General features: G+C 37.0%; 2 protein-coding genes across 2 annotated transcripts in view; both read right to left on the bottom strand.

Annotated features, from left to right (window-relative positions):
- Nucleotides 1-792: 792 nt before the first annotated feature.
- LOC115631316 lies at nucleotides 793-1,396 on the bottom strand. The gene is made up of 3 exons (XM_030528031.1): nucleotides 1,318-1,396; nucleotides 1,101-1,254; nucleotides 793-1,042 (listed from the first exon to the last, which is right to left on the bottom strand). Exons 1-3 carry the CDS (start codon nucleotides 1,394-1,396, stop codon nucleotides 793-795), a joined length of 483 nt encoding a protein of 160 aa, XP_030383891.1.
- A 10,879-nt stretch (nucleotides 1,397-12,275) lies between these two features.
- The window catches only part of LOC115631917, a 77,273-nt gene continuing 67,326 nt past the window's right edge, over nucleotides 12,276-22,222 (bottom strand). The window contains exon 4 of the mRNA XM_030528769.1: nucleotides 12,276-13,946. Coding sequence (XP_030384629.1) covers nucleotides 13,116-13,946 — 831 coding nt within the window. The 3' untranslated portion in view covers nucleotides 12,276-13,115. The remainder of the gene's footprint in view (nucleotides 13,947-22,222) is intronic.

Below are 22,222 nucleotides of genomic sequence, written 5' to 3'. Positions count from 1 at the left end.
TAAAAATCGATCGAAACATCGAATTAAAATCGAAAACAATCACTTACGTTACATCACTATCTTAGATTCATTTTTTTCAAAAGTCAAAAATCGAAGAACACACAGAAACGGGACTAACCTTTTCAGTTGTCAACAACAAACGACTAATTCAAATTGGCCGATAATGCCAATATAAATAAATTTCGATAATCGACTGTACACAGTTCGCGAAAATTCAAAACTCAACATTCACCTTTTCTTTTTGGAGATAAGACAAGATAAATCGATACAAACAGAACCGTCTTTTCGTAGTTCTATTGGGCCCATCTGTCTGTATGAATACCCTTTACTTTTGAGTCGTAATACCTAGGGAAGTCAAATTTATATCCACCTTCGCGCACATCCTCATTATTTAATATACACATAATTCTGTTTTTACACGGTAGATTGGTTCCTAAAAAAAGTCGTTTAAAAAAACCGTGTAAAAAAAGACATTGATCATATGAAAAATGAATCGTGCTAAATGGAATTTAGGTCGTGTAACCATATATAAAATTTGTAATTTTCAAACCATGTTAAATCAGAACCGATCAGAAAAACCGTGCAAAAACAGAATTAGGTGTAGTTACCATGGGAGGGATCAGTAATCCCTCAACTTATTTGTTTATAAAGATGTTTGTAAAGATATGTTTATGAAGATCTCAAACAAATTTGGTCTTAACATGTTTTTTTATATTACGAAGTTTGTTTCAAATCGGTTGACCATATCATGTGTAGTATCTAGTTATAGTTAAATACCAGTTATATTTATAATTAAGGAGCTGCAGTCAATATAGGGTCGCTTCCTGTTGCTTCGTCTCTTTTCTCATCGGCAGCACGTGCGATTCCTAAGGTGCCATTTTTGGGTTTTTTCGTCGTTGGTGGATAGGGGAATTGTGGAAATATTTCCAACTTGGAGCAAATGCGGCTGAGCGAGCACTGCCAGCAGCATTGAGGAAATGGTATGCGCGTATTCAGCATGTCCGGTTCCTGGCACTCGCTTGATGGAATCGTCTGCGGACAGCTAAAGCGGTCAGTTAATCAAGACTTTGTTCTGCTTTAAATAAATCCGCACTACTTACTGGTAGACATAGGTCAGGCCGTCCGCATTCATGCAGACAGTCATGCCGCAGACATTGTCGTCGCGTTTGGACTCGCCTGGGAACAGAGCAAACAAATCGTATTTCATTTTCTTACCCACGCGATAGTGCACGGGATAGCACTGACCGGGATAATCTGCCAAAAAAAAACCACGATATCTCAAAGCAGCTAAGCCATTAAATACTCTGCCCTACAAACCCTTATGCTTCAAAATTTTGATGAAGACCAAACAGTTCGTGAAAGTAAAAAGGCAGCACACAATCAAAAGCAACTTCATTTTGCGAAAATTCAACAGCAACTGATTTCCAAATCAGATATAGCCTGCCTTATTTGCCAGCTACGATTACGGCAAGAATAAATAAATGCCAGGTGCTGTTTAGATATTTGATAGCTCGAGAAAATTTATTTATTTACTTTTTTTTAAGCGAATTATTCTGCCAGGGCCACTCACTAACTAATACAATTTACGGCGAAAAGTGTCATTATTTTTAGCCATATATTGGAAATCAATAAAAATATATCATTAACTATCTTTTCATTAATGTTTAGCCTCTGAGCTTTGAAGTCCTGCTGTTGAGAAAAAAATGCCTAAAATAATCCAATTCTTGAGTCATATACAAATATTTGTCTGTACATCCTAGATTGAAAGAACTGATTATATATTTACCCGCTTTGTGTTTTAACACTAAGTCCTTTTTAGAACACCGAAGTTTTATGAATATGCTGTATTAATACTGACCGGATTGGCAATCAAATTTTCCCCCACCGGGTTGCAGACTTTCCTTTTTCCCTTTCTGCTCCTTACTTCAACTAGATGGCTCTTAAGTGGAACTAAATAATAATGTTTCTGACCACATATGGCTGCGAATCGGGGCATAACTGGCCAAATGGCAAATAAAATTTCCCCATAAAAACTTACAAGTAACTAGTAATACTAATGCTATAATAATAATACTAAAATAATAATAATACTAATACTTGTAATGCTACGATAGAAATTACAAATAAAATAAATAAATGAAAAACATTATTGTATAATTATTTTTTAGGGTTTCTTATTTTTAAGTTGAAACTAGTACGTAATATTATTTTATATCTGTATTGTAATTTTATATTAAACATTTTAAATAGTTAATCTGTATCGACAGCACAATTTGTTGATTTATTAAATAAATAAATAATCCTTTTTTCATTCTTTTTAATGCCCCCTGCCGCTGTTTTGGTTGGTGGCGCAGCAAACCTTATAAACGACATATCCTTTATATAAACTTAATAAAATTTATTAAATAAACTGAATTATAACAATATAAATATTTCGGTTTTTTAAGAAAATCTAAAGCTTGCTAATTTCAATAATTTTTAAATTTCAGCATTCCGTTTTGGCCACCTTACGCTAGATGGCGCAACTTATCCCTTTGGTACGTGTCTCTGCCAAACAACTGTGTATAACATTTTATGGTTTGTGCCTTGGGTGTGGCTGCTTATGCAACCATTGGAAAGCTGCCAGCTATGCCACTCGAGCGTTACATTTTGAATGAAGGCCTGCGCTGTGAAAATATGAAATTAAAGTTAAAATATTGATTGACTTGCTAGCTGGCTGGGGCAGGGACTTTGTTTGGTCACGGCCAGCGCTTATGCAAATTGAAAAGTGTCAAACACATTGTAATTTTCATTGGCTGTCAAATAAATCACGGCAACCAGTTTATGCACGAAGTACGGACCTCCGGACGCCAATACTGGTGGCCACTGACACCGCCACTGACGGACAACAGACAACGGACAACGGACAGCGATGCAACGGCTGCAAAGCGACGTGCAATTAATCAAAAGTGCAGCCTATCATGATGCATACTTAAAGCTTGCATGCAAAATGTTACTCGTAAATGCAAAAATGTGACATGCCCAGATGCTGCAATTTCCCAAACGGAGGCACAACGACACACACGTGAGTTCTGCAGACGCCGATCAGACAATGTCGATGCGATGGCTCTTGGAGCAATGAACTTGACAAACTTGTGAAGATCCCCAGATCAGGGCGGGTGGCAGTCGGGTGGCAGTCTTATGCCAAGGGGGAGTGGCGGGGGGTGCTAGCAAACGAAGGCAATTCGCGTGCGCTCAGTCAGAACCGGCAACCAACAACCAGCAAGACGAGCCAGAAGAAGAATGGAAGCAAAGCCAAAACGTAAAACATGTTCGGCTGCTTGGCATTGAGGGAGAGACAGAGCCCCCACAAATGCATATTACTTACACACCTACAGTGGAAGTTCCCTTTTTCGTGAAGGTATTATAAACATTAAGTATAAACATAGTACTTAGATACAGCTAATTCTGTTTTTACACGATATGGTATAACCTGGTTTGAAAATTAAAAATTTCATAGATATTACTTTAGAGATAAGGAACCAATCACCTATTTTTACACGGTTGTTTCTGGGACCAATCTAGCGTGTAAAAACAGAATTAGGTGTAATTTATATTAAAAAGTACAATACAATACAAATTAAGAAAAATTATATGATTTAAAAAGGTTTGAAATTACAATTATTTGTCATGAAATTGCAAATCAATTAATACTTAACACTGAGCTGCAACTGTAAAGAAAATAGAAAAGATGTTCAGCAATCGAGCGCTTGCTTGTTGTAGAATAAAATGCCAAAACTATAGAGAATACCAGAGCTTGACCCTAAAAACGAGCAAGATTTTCGATAGGGACAAATTGTTTTTATTGCCAGTCTTTGTCAGCTTTCCATTCCTTATTCTTTATTGCTTACATATCTGGGCTTGTGTTATATGTTTTTGATGTCCGCAAATATTCAACAAAGAATATCAATTAAATATAGTTGAAATAATAAAATTTCTGCACTGGAAATATTGAGAATGTTGGGAAAGGCTTTTGATAAACAGTCTATGTCCAAAACGCAAGTTTTTAAATGACATATAATGCTCCAGAGAGGATCGAGAAGGCGTTGAAGGCAAATCACATCAAAAACATCAGGAATATTAGGAAAGTAAAGAGTACTACAGACATTGCTGATGCTAACTGAATTTCTATGGCTTAGTCAACATCATTTGATGAGAATTTTTAAGCCTTTTAAAAGTCAGGCTTTTGATAAACACGCTATGACCAAAACGCAAGTTTTTAAATGGCATATAATGCTCCAGAGAGCACCGAAAAAGCGTTGAAGGCAAACCACATCTAAGAACACCAAGAACATCAGGAACATCAGGAAATTAAAGAATTGGTGCTGATGCTAATGGCATTTCTATGGATTAGTCAACAAAAAATGATGATAATTTTTGGATCTCTTAAAAGTCAAGTCGTCGGTCGAGTACTGCAGACATTGCTGATGCTGTTGGCATTTCTATGGACTAGTAAACAACATTTAATAAGAAATTTTGGACCTCTAAAAAAGTCTAGTCTAGTAAATAATTCACCACAGCATCCATTCTTCTTGACGATTTGTTAATATAAATAATATTTCAATAGCAACAAATGTATTCTTATTTTGCAGACTTTTTTTAATCTTTCTGGCATAACTTAAATAAATTACTTCATTGGCCTTAACCCCCAGCCTAATCAGTCTAGCATAGGCCGATCTATTTTCCCCCCTTTTCTCTTGATTGTCACTCTTAAGTGACCTCCACTGTGTGTCGCTGCTGTCGTTATCGTTGTTGTCTCTGTCTCTGTCGCTGTCGCTGTTGTGGTCACATATGTTGTTGCATATATTCTCAGGCGCATGCATAGGTTAGTGATCTCGGCTGGCCAGACAGCAACTGCAGCATAAACCAACAGGTTTGGGCTTTGATCTTTTGCAACAAGCAAACAATCGGCAAATGAGTCTCGCAAAGAGCTGACAGTGGCATGGCAATGTCCAGGCACAGGCACAGTCGAAGACAGAGACCCAGACCCAGGCCTTGCCGCTCAACACCAAATGCGACTTTTGATCTCTAACAGACACATAGTATACAATACTATGCTCGTATGTACATATATTTACTAGCATGTTGGGATATGCATATGCGCCCATGCATACAGAAAAATAAGCCATGCCGTCGCTCAGGTGTGGCAAGAATTTGTTACGGAGGCGCGGATGCGGATGCGGGTGCGGATGCCACTAAGCCCAGCCCCAAAGCAAAAATTAGCCAAGCTGTAGAATGAAATTTTCTTAAACATTTTATTTAGCATTTTATTTCCTATAGAAGAGTCAGACAAATAGCCAGTTAGTCTTCTAATTTCCCTTCTAATTTTAGTCTTGATATTCGCAAGCTAAATAAACTTAAATTAATTATTTCATTTATGATGGAAAAAAAATCAGTGAAGATGTGGAACATGTAAACCATTTTGGTAAATTTCACCTGGAGAATACAGCTCTTCCACAGATTTCTTATGCTGCAAATCTGTTTATAAATTATTTACAAACAAATATTAAAAAGTGGTAGTTTTCAACAGTGTCTCGAGAGCAAGACAGGCGGCTTTTGGTGGGGAAATTTAAAAAAACACAAAGCAATCTATTGAAATTGATATATTTAAAGAAAAGTAAGTAAAATATATTTCAAAATCCTAGCATTACTTAAATCTGATTCTTCTGAAAGGTCATAAAAAATGCAGTCTTTTAGTTAATTTTTTGATAAAAGATTAAGTGACTTTTTCAAACTAAAACTGCTAAAATGTTATTCCTTATTTTTTGTTTGTTTGATAGAAAAAAATCTTACTTAAAATATCGTCAATAGTTCAGAGTCATTAAATCATAATAGAAGTTAAATATATTCGGCTTTTATTATCTTTTATTTCTGTCAAAAAAAGATCATTTGTTTATTTTTTTGCAATTTAAAAAATATATAAAATGGGCTGCATTTTAAAATATAGCTTTAATTAAAACATTAAATGCAAAATGTGTTTGAAAATCTTTTTTTTTAGCTACTTTTCTTCTAAATAGAAAATTACTTTAAAATTTGATCAATCGAAAGTGGCAGACTGAATTATAGAATCTCTCTATAAAAGAACTCGCCCATCAATTCTTAAGTTGCTTAAATTTCTAAGCTGCAACATTCACAAAATATTATTAGCTCTAAATAAAGGCCATGCAAATGGTTTTACAAAACTAGATACATATATTTATATATTCTCCACCCATAGTAAATGAATTTTAAATTAAAACAAGAAAGGAATGCTAAAGTCGAGCAGGCTCAACTCTTAAATACCCTGTACCACCCCACAAAAAAGTAATTAAATTAATTAATTAATTAAATTTAATTAATTAACTAAATTAATTTAATTAATTAACTAAATTAAATATAAAATATTCCATGCATGCATACATACATTTACATTTACATCAGAATCGTGCCTTATGCGTGTTTGTGTACTTGTACATATGTATGTATGTGTGCATTGGGCCTGGTTATATGGCTATAACTTTCTTTCCGATCATTCTATCATAATGAGACTTGGTATACGGTTATATAATAACTAACCTAATGTGACTACCAAATTTTAGTTCAAAATTCCAAGAATTACGGAAGTTATAGAAAATCGTTAATAGGGGGGGAGTGGGGGGGTGGATCAGAAAAAATGAACAAACTCGTCCTTTCTCGGTCTCAGTAGAATCTGTATACCAAGTTTGGTTATTCTAGCTCTTATACTTTCGGAGATCCTTGCGTTCATACAGACAGACAGACGGACAGACAGACGGACAGACAGACGGACAGACGGACAGACGGACATGGCTATATCGACTCGGCTTGTCATGCTGATCAAGAATATATATACTTTGTGGGGTCTACCAAGCCTCCTTCTGTGTGTTCCATGTGCACTCGCACAAAACTAATATACCCTTGTACCCTTTTGGGTACAGGGTATAACTAGCCGCTCTTACACACAAAATTTAATCGGCAAGTGAGTGCAAACATATGTCACAGACGAGTTCAAACATTGGTTTAACCATTTAATGCACAGAGAGAATGAAATGCGATAGAAGGTGTTACTAAATAATATTTTAATAAAAATAAATATACAACAAATCTTTTGAATATTTTAGAGCATGGCTTTCTGATGCTTCACAAAAATATTGCAATAATACAAAACTGATAAAAAGTGTCAAAAGGTAATATTTTTCAGTGCATGCACAAATATATTCAAGTGTAGGTGCAAATCCAACCTAATTCCGATACAAACATTGACATTTTGAATATTTGAACTGTGTTCTGCATGTGTTAGTGTGTGTGTGCTTGTGACTTTAAATTGAAATGAAGAAACGAGAAAAACTGTGAGGAGGGGAAGAACACACACCTTCCGGACCGGCAACGTCTGTCCGGCAGCCATTGAAACACTTTCGAACGTGCCAAAACCGTTAGACTAACTGGGCCAACGTCAATGCTGACTCTGTCTTTGTCCGAGCAAATGGAATACCTTTTGAAAAGTCTCAACAATCTGCTGCTTTCGGCTTTCAGGCCGCAAGTGTTACGTGTTGTGGCTGTAGTTGTTGCTACTGTTGTTGTTGTTGTTGTTGTCTAGAGCTGCGCAAATATGCCAGCTAAGGTCACAAGCGCTGTGGGTGTTGTTTTTGTTGCGTCACATCAAATTGTTTACAAAACAAAACACGTGTTGAAAAACTGTCATAAACTACAGCATACTCGCAGGCGCCTTAGCCAGCAATCTGTGTCTTTATTTCGCTTGCCTTGCCAGCATCTTTGCCTTCAGCTTTAGCTTCAGCTTCGCTTTCGAACTTAATGGTTTTTGAAACGCACAAAAGCAGCAGCCAGCAACAACAACAACAACCACAGCTACATTATGTAGATCATCACGAGCGGCGTTAACATAACCAGCCCTGCATTTTGATATCTCTGCTTGAGATTTTTGCTCTGTTTTCTGCAGTTATGGGCAACAAGTTAAGTGCAGAGCATTCACACTCGATTTACATATATGCATATAGTCGTACATATTTAAATATAATACTTAATAATACGACAGCGTGGACCTTTACCGATTGCTGATTACTGCTCCCTAATTGGCTGCTCACTACTAACTGCTTCAAACAATCTACGACTGCTGAGTTCTGACTCATTGTTGATCGTTCTCTTTTTCACTGAGTCTTCTCCTGTTTGTTTTTGAATTATTTATATCTTATTTTTTATAAAATTTTTAGCCGAACGAAGAGCGAAGATCTTATAATATCGACTCATCTATTTGCTCACCATTGTGGGCGTTAGAAACTACTTGCCAAGGTCTTGGCATATGATTTGAAATCAGAAAAGTTCCTTCTCCAATATATAGTTTAAAAAGTAGAATGATTTTTTCCATAGTTAATTAATGTAAAGTAATTATTCCATATCTAATTTCCCTTTTTCGCTTCCCTTTCTTATTCTTTTCTATGTGCGTTTAAAGCTTGTTAGTATAACAAATTAGTTTTATTTAAAGCAAGCAGGACATATTATTTTGGCCTTAAGTGTTGACACTTAAGTCACATTTCCTATGGGTTTTTCATTTTCAACAGATTTATTAACCACAGCAGCAAAATTTTTGCTTCCGTTTGGTTGTTAGCGTCAACAGTTTTAAGCCACAATTGCAAAGTCAGACTTCAGCAAAAACAATCAAAATGTTTGTGGTTTCTGTAAAACCACAACAACACCCACACACCTACACACACACACACACACACACACACACACACACACACACAAATACAGTCTACACTTACTAACACGCATACGTTAAACTTTTGCGGGTAATTGCACTCAAATGGTTGGCACGTTTTTGGCTAACAATTGTTGCAGCGCTGTTGTTATTGTTGTTTAAGCCAACTTGTTGTCGTTGTCAACGTGCGCACCAACTGTCAGACTGAGTTCAAACAATGAAACTGAAAGTTGCGAAAACACACACACAGTCGATACAGAGATTTTCATATTTTTCCGAATGCAAATTTTCGTGCATATGAGACAATTGGCCCTGGGATTGCAATTTCGTGCGGAGCCAGACAATTTAAAAAGGGCTTATGTGGCATCATCTGCAAGGGATAATCATTGGAGCTCAGCTAACTGTCTGGCGAAAATTAAAATTCCTGGCTACAGGCCAAATTTTTGATTAAAAAGTAATTGTCTCGAGTATCTGAATGTAAACAAAAATGTCAATAGACACTCGTACAGTCAGTTGAGACAGGACTTCATATATACTTGAGATAAGCAGAAATTGTAGAAGTCTGAAATATTTTCTGAAGAGTTTGGCGAATAGAGGGAAATGCATCGCTTGAGTGTGGGCAGCATAGATTCTCGTATCATTAACAGAGAGAACGAGATTTGAAGTCGCTGCTGCTTGGCCAAATAAAAATTCTAATTGAAGTTGATAGTAGAAGGCAGACCTTCAAAACCTTCAACTGAAAATGGAAACGAGGGTTTATTTTTATAAAAATCTACTTCCGTGGTACATTCTGTTGCCAAAAAGATGTTGGAAACATGATGTTTGCAGAATGTTGCGAGCAGCGTCTTGCAAACATTATGCTGAAAACGTGATGTTGCTGGCACAAAGTTGCGAACGTAATGAAACGAAGTATTTGAAGGAATTCCTTTTCGAAAAATGGAATCTACTTGACTAGACTTTATTGAATCAACTGAAGCGAGGGTTTCTTTTAAAAAAAATCTACTTCTGCAGTACATTATATTGCCAAAAAGGTGTTGGAAACATGATGCTCTAAGCTGCTTACAAGATGCTGCGAATGAGATGTTGCCAGCAGCATTGTAAACATAGTGCAGCCAACGAGATGTTGCTGGCACAAAGTTGCGAACGTAATGAAACGAAAGTATTTGAAGGAATTCTCTTTCGGAAAATGGAATCTACTTGAGTAGACTTTACAGAATCAACTAAAGATAATAACAAGGGTTTTTTTTTTCAAAAGAAATCTGCTTCTTCATTACATTATGTTGCCAAAAAGGTGTTGGAAACATGATTACAAGCTGCTGTGAACGAGTTGTTGCGAGCAGCGTATTGCAAACATTATGCTGCCAACGAGATGTTGCAGGCACAGTGCTGCGAACTTAGTTGAAGGATTTCTGCTAAATACATATGTATTCACCTAACTGTATTTGTTACTTGCTGCCTTCGTCAAAAAATTGCACAAAATTGCAATCTCACATTAGATTTGTACCTGTTCTAATCAAATGCAATTTATATTTTTGTTTCCTGCTATTTGGAACCAGCATTAGTTTAAGTTTCAGCTTTGTTTGCATTAATTTCAATTCAGCTCCTATCTAGCTAAGCAACGAAGCTTTGATGACTGTTCTCACAACATTGTCGCCAATTTAATGTATGTTTAATGATAACTGATTGGAGTTCTACTTTACTTTGTTTTTACATTGAAGAGAAAGTCTATTTGTAGTAAAAAGAAGCACCAATTGCTGTGCAAATTATACTTGTATATTATTTATTTGTTGTTTGCTTCGTCTGCATTCCAGCTCGGGCTGTCTTCATTGAGTTATCTTCATTTTCGATTCAGCCCATGTTCCGCTGAGCAGCCTTGGCCGGCTTTTTAACAAATGTCAATGCCTGCTGAGCTCCATTGGCGACTCTTCTCATGTGCTGGTCGGTTGATGAATGTTGCATTTTGCTGGGTCTGGGGAATCACCCCCATGATCGGCCATTTGTCGCGTTAATTGTGCGGCCAATTGCAACAACAAAAGTGTGCCCGCATGATGGGAGAGTGAGTGTGAGTGTGCAAGTGTCAGCAAATGCGTGTTAATTAATCAAGGGTTATATTTGAAGTGGCGCTCTGTTCCCAACTGCAACTGATTGACCGCTGCCATGCAATAAAACGCGGTTAAATAATGTCACACTCGAAGTGCTCACAACAAATGCCAACTGCACCGCATACTTACACAAATTTATATAAATATTCCGCTCTATATTTATATTCTTGTACATATGTGTGGCATGTGGAGTTGTATAGTATAAGTGCCGCCAACCACGCCGCTCTACTGCACATTTATGCTAATTAAGACACATCAAGTGGCTTTTATGTTAAGTGTTCGCCTCCTTTTGTGAGTCATGAGTGCGTGGCTTGCATTTTATGTTCATTTTATTGTTTTATTTTTCATGTATATTGCCATTATTGTTATTGTTGATACTTATTATTATTATTACTGTCTCTGCGCATTTGTTATTCCAGGTTGTTTTCCCCCCTCCTTTCCACCTCCTCTGACCATTTGTACAATTAATATTTTTAAGCATTGCATGTCAACGCTGTTAAATAAGAAGCCCCCCGGAGAGTTTTGCGTAATGCAATTACTGCTGCTTGTTGGGATAATGATGAGATTGAAATATTGAGCCGCTCATTTGTTGTGGTTATGCGCTCATATTGAGGCCAATGGTCAGTTGCGTTAATGGAGGCAGAAGTCAGGCAGGATATTCAAATAATTTATGTTTTTGAAATGCGTTAATCATTTTTACATTTAAACACTAAACTGCTTCTTAAGTTGACTATCAATTGATACCTTTTAGAACATTCCAAAACTTACTTAAATGGTTAAAGAAGTTTAGCTGTCTTTTTTAATTTATGTATATCTGATTTTTTAAATCAGATGCACTTTATAATGCATAATTAATAATTCATAATTCTCTGACGAAATATATTTGAAGAATATTTTTAAAATAATTTGAAACGTGTTCATTTAAATGACGATTTCAAATTATGAATAAAAAATATTGTTTGTATGGAACTGTAAAACAAATAGTATTACTAAATAGAGCTTTTATATACTATTTGCAATATAGAAGCATTGTAAAAAAATCCCTTAAATATCTGCAACTGCCAATATTATAATTAATACATTGATTCCATGGATTCATAAAGTGTAGAGCCTTAAACTTATCACGTTGAGAAATTGTTAAATGAACATCTAAAAAAATGTGCGTTCTTTTCAGAACAAGGTTTTTTAGAAGCTTTGGAAATGCTGTATTTATATGGCTTACAGTTTTCATTAAATATATGTAAAAATTTCTACCACTCAGCTGGCTAAAACACTCTTCTACTAGCCATACTTACCTCACCAGCAGCTTTTTACCCTTTCGGGCTTCAAGTTCTCTGTCCTTCCAATCCATTATGAAACAGTGTGGAGCACCAATTGGATGGAAAATCAAAATTGTGTCCCATTGGCAATAATTGGCTATCTTTGTGTTTTTTTCTTTCGGCTTTATTTGAATTGCTTGCTTACAAATTTATGATTAAGACGTACATAGGTATGTTGTAATGTTTAGCACTTCTTAGAGCCATATGTGTGTATATATAGCCATAATCAGCTGTACACATATCGTGTATATTACATATACATACTATATATATATAGTTCTTGTGATTTAGAGTTAAAAAACATTTGTTAAAATTTGATAAGAAAACGAGCTTAGGTATAAAAATGTCTAAATATTACGAATGATGCAAATGCGAATACACAATACACTATAATTAAACATATATATGTATATATAACTGTCGCGTATTTTATAGGTATATATGTATGCATGTATATATGTATTATCGTTTATATATCTATATAATTTTCGATATTAGAAAACGTTATAAAACCCTTGCTTATTGACACGTGTTGTCTATGTTGTCTGTTGTCTGTCTATGTGGCTAAGTTTATTGAATATGCGCATATTAATTAAATATATATACTATACTCGTATGTTTTTTTTTATTTTTGTTGTTTGTTGATTTTCAATTTTTCCAATGTTGGCTCTAAAATTGTGAGACGCTTACGAGCGTGTCAAAATTAATTGAACGAAAATCGAAAATCGTATCACAGATGGGGTGTGGACGTCTCTGGGTCCACACATGATTCTATAACTGGCCTGGTATTCCGGTATTCATTGAGCCCGGCCCGTAACAAGTAACTAGTGCTAGTGGCTGCTTAGGGTGAGGGTGGAGGGCGGAGGGCGTGAGAGGGCTGGCAGACTAACTCTGCCACCAGAGGGCGCTCGTGTTCCAAATCCACGCACCACCCGACCCTACTCAACGATGCTGCTGATGGGGCGGTGCGAAGGCCTGCATGCTGTAATACCGCTCGCTGTCCTCCTTCACGACACTGGTCACATGATGGAACTGGCACGGATGCGATATCTGGGACTTGGGCGGCAGGGGGGCGGGCTTCACGCGCTTCTGCTTCTTCTGCTTGCGTCCGGGCGCCGAAAGCGCAATGTTCTCGGGATCGCTGACCAAACGCTCCACATGCTGCCACAGCTCACGAGCCGCATCGGTGGAGTCGAAGCTGAAGCCAATCATCTGCTGATGATTCGTCGACAGGCACATGGTGTGGAAGGACGGACCCGCAATGCGATAATTGGACAAGTTGTCGATGCGATCGGACCAGAGGGCAAAGCATGAGCCGCGCTCGGCCAATACCAGCGTGACACGCGGTATGGCGCGTGCCCGTGAGTTTCCCCTGTCATGCAATATGACGGGTATGCCCGTGAAAACCAAACGCCAGTCCCCATCGTTGCCAGTGCCCTCGTACAGATTGGCCAGAGCTCCACTCACGAATATCTCGGTGCCGAGGCCGCCGAAGAAGCTCTCCACCTGACCGCGTTCATAGTCGGCCAAATTTGTGTTGCTTGTCGTGTCTGTGCTGATGGTGTCCGCATCTATATCCGAGGCATTATACAGCGAAGTGGTGCCGTGTGCGCTGCTACGCTGTGCCGAGGAATGCGAGTGTGCCGACCACTCCGGATTCATCATGAGCTCATGGTGCTCCGATGAGGCTGTGCCCTCGCTAGACTCCGAGGGCGGTGCTGAATCACTGACCGAGCCAAGGCGGCGACGTGTTTGCTGCATCTGAAGTGACATCTGCAATGGTCAGCGAGAGAGAGAGAGAGAGAGAGAGAGAGAGGGAGTGGGTTAGAGTTGTTGTATAACTTTATAAAACTAACGCAACTACAGTAGTTAATACATATGAAGAAAAGTGGTTAAAACTGTGCTATGTCTAGGAAAAGATTTTAATATTATTTCGCATGAATGCATAAATACTGCAGCATTGATCTCATTGAGAAACATCAAGCACAACTTTAATTCTTTTTAAAATTAAGTATTATGTTAATTGTCCACTTTCCTTAAATAGTCGTCTGTATTTATAAATGCTACCAATCTTATATTATTATCTGCAGTTCTTCAGTTTTAAAAGCAAGGGATTTTGTTTGTTGTTATCGTTTTACAAATGTGCAATCGATTTTTCATTTCATTTTGATAACAAAGCTCATTAAATACGGTTTGGAAGAGATAGAAGTAATGTCTCATAAAATAAAATCTTATTAACTAGGTCAAGAGCTTTATAATTATTTATAATATAGTAAGATATTATCCTACTAAACATGTTTCTGTAGACTCCTGTTTATACCCTATTGTTTCCTAGTTACTTCTTACTTTTGCGGTGGAATTGTCTGCCTGTCGGTCTTACTCGACTGCAGGATTCCCTCCTCTTTATATACGGATTACAAATGTTTTCATGAAAACACAAAGAACAATTATGGAAGGAACTTGCTTCAAATACAACTTTCTCTCTTTATTGTCGAAGTATGTCATAAAAATTCAGTTGATTTTTTAAAATCTTTTGTTTAATCAAAAGAAAAGTCCAGAAGGTATTCGAAATTTAATTTGAAAGTACCCCTATATTTATATATACAAACAATATTTTATTATATTTTTATTAATAGCGTGAAGCTTTTATTTCCAAAGAAATATGGAATATGGAGTTTAAAACGTATCATCATTGAGTCTACTACAGAAACAATCCCTTCGTTTAACTTAAACTCTGATCTTAATCAATTTTTTCCTTCCTTTTGATGTTATATTTTTCATGGAAGGAGGCTGAAGTTGTCACACCCCGCTGATCTTGCCAATAGATGTATATAAAGTATAAATAATTAAAAAAGACTAAACTCCTAGTATAAGTTGTATTTGTTTTTTTCTATAAGTATAATTAAAGTTTTATATTTAAAAAAAGAAATATTTTTCATTCGGAAATTTTATTCTAGAATTCGGCCCAACTTATTTTCAGTGACATAAAATAAAAGTATATAGATCTTTCGATATTCCTACTGGATATTCAAGATGAGGATTGTGAACAATTTCTGGGAAACTCTCGAATCTAGTAAACAGAGTAAGTCTGAGAGTCTCTCTTAGGCAGCTTCTACTCTCTTCTAACTCCACTTAGCCACACAAGTAGTGTAATGAATTTGTTATGGTTAGCCCCTGGCTTCCCCTCAAGCTGGTCAGCTAAAAAGTTGGCACGTTTTACAGCCACAACAACAACAAAAACAATAACAAGAAGAAGGAGAGAAGACATGGAAACAAAAAGTGTAAACAATAGTCAACACGCGCTAGACTTCGCTTTTTGCTTTGTAGCTCTTTCTATTTTGTTTGCATTGTGCTCTGCTTTGTTTTGTTTTTATTTATTTATTTTTGTTACAAATGCATTTGGCTGCCAATTGGTTTGAGCGCTCAGTGAGCTCAGTGAGCTCAGTTGGAAATTATACAATCAATTTCCGCTCCAAAAACTGTGGGCAAGCAACAATAAAATATGCTCGAAATCAAAATCCAAACGCACTTACTTTTATGCGACCGCAACGTAATCCAATTAGAAATAAAACAGCAATACTTGTACCATAAAGTGTTTCAATAATGCTTGAGTAATTGCTCACTGAATGAACAATGAGTGTGGAGAATAGAAATGCAACAAATCGAAACAATTTCTCCACAAGTGCTCTTCAAATTGATGTAGTTGTGGTAGAGTATGGGAAATAGCAAAGATGGGTCATTCAAGATGTTTTTTATTAAGAAAAACATTAACAGTCAATTAAAAATAAATCCTTACTTCCTCGCGAATTATTCATGATGTTGTGGTTAAAGGTAGCTTTTTGTTAGAAAACAAAACTGTTGACTGTTGATTTGTATTAAAATAAATAAAATAAAAATAAAATGCTTATTACTTTGTGCTGCGAAAGTTGCTGGCTCTAACTTTAATTTTATTTTACTCGCAGGTGGTGAAGATTGTTATCTCTATGTTCAGGTTTTGAGAAAGGGGGGAAAAAGTGCTGCGGTTATTCTAATATTTGTTTGCTGTCTACTCATGAAACGTCTAATGGGGATAGATAGATCTTTTACCAGAAGTATGAAGGAAAAAAACACTGAAACAAACATTTGTAATTATTTTTTTAGGTTTAACATGTTTCATGTTTTTATATTTCATACATTTTTTGTATATTTGATATATCTTTATGTTATATTTCATTTTATTAAGCAACACAAATACTTTTCTCTACCTATTTTGAAATCAGACCTTTTAGTATAATAATAATAACACTTCGGGTTTAGTTTACAGTTGAAAAAGACAGAAACCAAAAGCAGCTGAAAAACTTAAATTTTTGATAGCAAATCCAGCAAAGTTATGCTCATTTATCAAATCGAAGTTCAGGTACACCTGCTAACCAAGTAAGCAAGTAAGCTGTTTACACTTCCGATATCGTTCGTGACACAACCCTTGCCCTGCAGCCAACCCCCAACTACACAATTTCAATTTCAACAGACACTCAAAGGGAATTTCTAATTAATGCAAATGTTGGCAAGTTCTCAAATTACAGTTCGTGGCAGGGCACGTGGACAGTTTGCACGTTTTAATTAAGGCACCAGAAGCCACAAATTTCAGGTTACTGTAATTTAATTATTTAAATTGCTAATTTTTGTCTCTACCGCCCCTCCACCCACGATTTGGTGAAGTCAGTCAACAGTTTCGGCCAACTTTAAAACAAGTTAAAGTCTTTGACGCATAAATAATAATAATACACAAATAAATATGAAAAGGCGCAGCTTTTCAACACATTTGCTCTCCCCTCTGCCGGGCATAAAAAAGGCGTCAGCATTCCAGATAGGAAGTTTGAGGAGAAACAAAATATATCTCACATCCGCTGCTCCTTCCTCGTATTCTTATTGCTAGCACACTTTTAGGCGCTGGCAGGCACAACAGAAGAAGGAGGCGGCGTCGAAAACAGAAAAATGGCACAAAATAAGGAAAGAAACTTTCTTTGGGGCAGGCAGAGGGGCAAGTGAAGCAACAACATTAACGCGTTTATCTATAATTTACACGCATTGGGGGAGCCACAGGACGAAGGACGATACACACACACACACTCACACAAACAAATTTTGCGGTGATTTTCGGCAGCAGGACCAGCAACAGCTATCAAGACAGCTGATACACATTTGTTGTGCCATTTATACAGAGTGGGTGGAGGCAGCAACAGGGGCAGGAGTGGCACGTCTCTTGAGCACTTTTTAGCAAGTTTCGTCTCCTGCTTGCCTCCAGCCTGGCATAGATTAATTGCCACAGTTTGCTGCTCAGGCCAGACGCAGTCGCAATCGCAGTCGCAGTCGGGAAAATATTTAGTGGTGAGATTTATGTTTCTTCATTACGACCAGCAAGAAAATCATTCACCGCCCGCTGAGTCAAGGCTGAGCTGGTAAGGACATGTCGTCTGTTACCCTGCCGCTGGGCCTTGGCCGAGGCAGAACAACAAATATACAAAATACAAGTAAATAATTAATACTGTTGCTCGGCTAGATTGACGTTTTTATTGTTGTGCCAGCCGTTGCCTAAATTAATATATAATGCCATCGAAATGGCGACATTGTTGTGTTCTTGACTCCACAGCACGTCAATTCAAGTTCAATGTCAATGCAAAATTAACCCGCTCGACCCACATGTCGTATGCGCAACATTCGATCGGCCGCCAGAGTGTGTGATGGTGTGCGTGTCCGTGTCCGTGTGTATCTGCATTATTAATGGTGGCGTGTCGCGTTAATAATCGAAAATCAACAAAAGCTTGCATGTTATTTATGGCAGACATTTTTGCTCCGTTTAGTAAATCAATTCCACTGCACTGTAGAGAATGGGAAAGATTTGTATTTAAAAGGCACCAGCAAGAATATTAAAAGACGCAACAATTACGCTCAGAAAATTACATCAATATATGTATAAGTAATAGAAATAATAATAATAATAATAATAATAATAATAATAATAATAATAATAATAATAATAATATATACTTCCTCAGCTTTAAGAATTTGAAATAAAAGCTAAGAGAAAACATTGTAATGCTCTATACTTTTATTTTATCTGTTTAAAAATATTATTAATTTGCAACTTAAAGTTTTTTGTGAGGTTAAAAGATTTGCCAAATCATATTGAAAGTTGGGGATAGATATATGTTATGTTTAAATTCTGACTCTGAATATCATCAACTCAACAACGAATTGGTTTATACAAATAGGCACTAAAGGGATTATTCATGAATTTATTTTTTCGTAAGTTAAATGAATTGTTGCAAATTTATTTGTTTAGCTTTCGGGAAGGATTTTTTGTCGTGTATTGTAGAATGTATAATAGGATTCAGACATTTTTTAAAGCTTTCTTGCTGAAGTTAAGTAAGTTATTATTGTTCACCTTCTTTAATAAGATATGTAGCTATATGTTATAAACGATGATTAGGCTTAACTTAAAGACTTGCGCTTTGATTTATTTAGACCTAAAGACCTTCACAAGAGGCTAAGCCTGCTTCTCAGCCCAGAGGTTGCTCACAACTTAAAACGAAGACAGACAACAATCTATATTCTTGAGTTTTTCGACATACATAAGTTCGTCTGGCACTTGAGTGACATCAACAAGTTTATTACTATTTTTATTCACTTTTAAGTAAGTTTATTTTGTTAGAAGTAAGCCAAGCACAAATGTACACTTCGTTAGAAAAAAACCAACTCCCATTTATTGATAAATTGATATGAAAAAAAGTCTCCTTTGTACTTTTTTCTGACAGTCGTCTCAAATCTCACTGCCACTCGAGCACTCGTACACTCTTTATCCAAGTACTTGCTGTCCACTTCATAATATGTAACTAAGGTTCAGTGCTTTCAACATTGCTGCCAATTTATCAACTTTTTCGTTTAATCATATTTCATTTAATCAAGAGAGGCTGATGGGACAGAGGGGAGGAGAGGGGGACGTGGACGGTTAAAGCTAAATTTAGCGTCATAAAAAGCAAAAACCCGAAAACATTTTTTCTTTTTTCATTTGACAAATGCTTGAAATTGACAGCCAAGAGAGGGCGGCAGAAAGCAACAACAAAGCGTAATTTGAAGCCCGACCCGAAACAAATGAAAGAGAAAAAAAGAATGGGCTAGAAAGAAAGAAAAAGCGAATAGAGAAAACACAAGTGGGCCCACCACATGAGGCAGGTCAGTGAAATGTTTCGTGCATGTCACAGCCAGAAATCAAACAAATTGCCAGACATTGTACGAGTTATGGCCAAACAATGCCAACCTTCATGGTGGCATGGCGCAGTCAAGCCTAGCGCGGAGGCGGCGGCGGGGGCGGGGCGCTACGTTGTCATTTTTGACGTAGAAACCAACTAACAAATAGACAAATGAACAAATGGACAATTGGACAGCCAAATGCAGAGTGCGTCCAAATTAAGGCAGCAGAGTGGCAATGGGAGTGTAAGTCGTCGTCTGTTGCTCAGTTTCCGTTTATGTTAATTTCTGGTCTGGATTTCAGCTTCGCAGTTGCCCGCTTTATGAAAACTCGCTGAAGTGCAACGCTAAACGTGCACCGATTTCAGTTTTTTCTCTCTCAGCTGGTTTTTTGCATTTTACGCCGTCAGCAGCCAAAAGGAAAATTCAATTAAAATGCACAAAGCCAAGTGGAGGAGGCACTAGTATGTGTGCCTGCCTGCCTGCCTGCCCGCCAAGAAATTTACACTACACGTCTGCATATCACAAATGGTTAAAGTTAAATTGAATTTGTTATTAAACCCATTTTGTTGTAGCCAAGCATGTGAGGGTGTGTGTTTGTGTATACAAGTATAAAGCAATTTGCATGCCAAACAATTTCGAGCGTCGGTGCAACTCAAATGCATGAAAATGAAGTCAACGTGCCAAGTGTCACGTGCGAAGCTCTGTAGCTGCAGCTTTGCATCAATTTTGAGAGCCTTTGCATGCAAAGGCATTTCATCGCAGACATTACAGCTACGTGTAATCAGCAATCAACTGGCATATGCTTATGATCAGAAGCCAGGCAGTGGATGCTGCTTACAAAGTAAGAAAGCACTCTCAACAAATTACTTACAAATATCACACAATTGGTTTTCTTTAAAAAATTAAAAGGCCATTTTACATTTTTAAGGGTTTTCTTCTATTGATAAGTTCCAAAGAAAAGTACGCACTGAAGAAGCTTTATTATATTCTATAGGCACAAAGTAAGTACAGGAATTTGAAACTAATTCTTTAGCTGGGTGCAACAAGCTTGTGTGAAAGCTAGGGATCAGACCACAAGGTAACTCAATTCCTAATTTTTAAGGGTTTTCTTCTATTGACAAGTTCCAAAGAAAAGTACGCTCTAATGAAGTTTTATTACAAAGTTTTACATAAAGTAAGCACCAAAATTTGAAACTTAAATTCTAGCTGGGAGCATAAAGCTTGTAAGCTAGGAATCAGACCATAAACTAACTCAATTCCTCCTGCACCCTCGTAACAGGCCTACGGCCAAGTCACTGCTTAAAACAGCTGTCCAGCTCAAGAAGCTGGACATTAAGAAACAGATGAGTTGATGGAAAAAACTGGAAGCGATCGAAACCCTGGAATACCTCCTTCGCCACTATTTAGCTCTCACAAAAACTGGGATAAAATAGCTTAATGAGCAGATGTGGCGAAATGCTCTTCCAACGAGCTGCAGGCCTTTTTAAGACACAGCTAACGGCTAACTAAGGACCAACTTGGATCAAGGAATAACCTAACCTATACTAAACATACTAAGCAATAATACTTTTAAGAAGCATTTCTTCTTAAGCAGAAAAGCACATTTGCAGAAAGGTGAGCTTTTGCAGCCACACGGTCTACACACAGAGCTCAAAACAATTCTCCATAGTTCTCCAAATAATACATGTTTCGAACAGATGCGTAATTCGGGCATATAATAAAAACGAGATTCGTTTGCTCGTCAAATCGCTTGCCACAGAATGGTCAGCGAATAAATAAGCTTGCCGAAACAGAGAACGCCACACAAATGCCCGACCACACCTACCCGTACAATTTCCAATTTAGTTAGCTGTTAAAATTTGCTGCATATATTAAGCGTTTTACCGCAACGCTCACTGTAAATTATGCCAAAAACAACAACAACAACAAGAGTAACCAACAGTGTGAATGTCAGTCAGTTGTCGACAAAATGTCGTCAAAAGTCACAAAACTAAATTCAACGTTGCGCATACGCCGCATTGTACGCGCTCTAACACACAACACACAGCTACGCGGGATGTTATTTCGCATAAACATGCAAATTTTTCCGTAACAATACACACACACACACACACACACATACACGCAATGCAAAACTCATTGTGTTTGCCAGCACATCAGCTGCCACCCGCCCCGTTCCGCCTCTCCAATGAAATTGCACTTTTCCAAGTCTCAATGAGTAATTTGCATGTAAATACTTTGGCAATTTTTTTTTCTTTTTTTTTGTGGTTTGTTGTTCTCTTTTCTGCGTTTTGTTCCTTTTGCATTTTTGTTTATTTCGTTGTAGTTTTTTTTGCTACGCAGCTTCACTCATGAACTTCAGCAGCACGGTGGTACGAAAGGTGCAAGTATTGTTAAAAAATTAAAAACAAAAAAATAATTGGGAAATAAGAGTGTATAGTGGCTACATCTGCAGTCCAGCCCTCAAAATGTTAAAAACAATTAACAATTGCGGGTAAATTTCGGGCTCTTGGCACTACAAATTATGGAGAGATGATCAGTCCTATCTGGAAGAATACATGTTGACGAGCTCATTCTTTTACTCTCAATATTACAGATAATAACAAACTAAATTGAAATTAAAATAAGCCAAATAAATGGTTTGTTAAAAATAGGACCCAGTTCTTCATACTTCATACTTTTTATAAATCACAGATATGACCCTGAAATAGGGCGGCTGATTCGGTTTTTATGTAGGCAACATTGTTATTATAAACTGTAACTTTTTCCATATTCCATATTTCTGCATTGCTTACATATGTCTGCTTGTATTTTGTAAA

This window comes from Scaptodrosophila lebanonensis, unplaced genomic scaffold (assembly GCF_003285725.1).
Source record: "Scaptodrosophila lebanonensis strain 11010-0011.00,11010-0021.00 unplaced genomic scaffold, SlebRS2 tig00001412-arrow-pilon, whole genome shotgun sequence".
Classification (NCBI taxonomy): domain Eukaryota; kingdom Metazoa; phylum Arthropoda; class Insecta; order Diptera; family Drosophilidae; genus Scaptodrosophila; species Scaptodrosophila lebanonensis.
This window is presented reverse-complemented; position numbering and strand designations above follow the sequence as displayed.

Coding starts and splice junctions, on each gene's coding strand:
- LOC115631316 (XM_030528031.1), bottom strand. CDS start 1,396: ATGAAGTTGCTTTTGATTGTGTGCTGCCTTTTTACTTTCACGAACTGT. Junction 1,255..1,317: donor CAAAATTTTGAAGCATAAGG/GTTTGTAGGGCA, acceptor TTTTTTTGGCAG/ATTATCCCGGTCAGTGCTAT. Junction 1,043..1,100: donor GGCCTGACCTATGTCTACCA/GTAAGTAGTGCG, acceptor TGACCGCTTTAG/CTGTCCGCAGACGATTCCAT.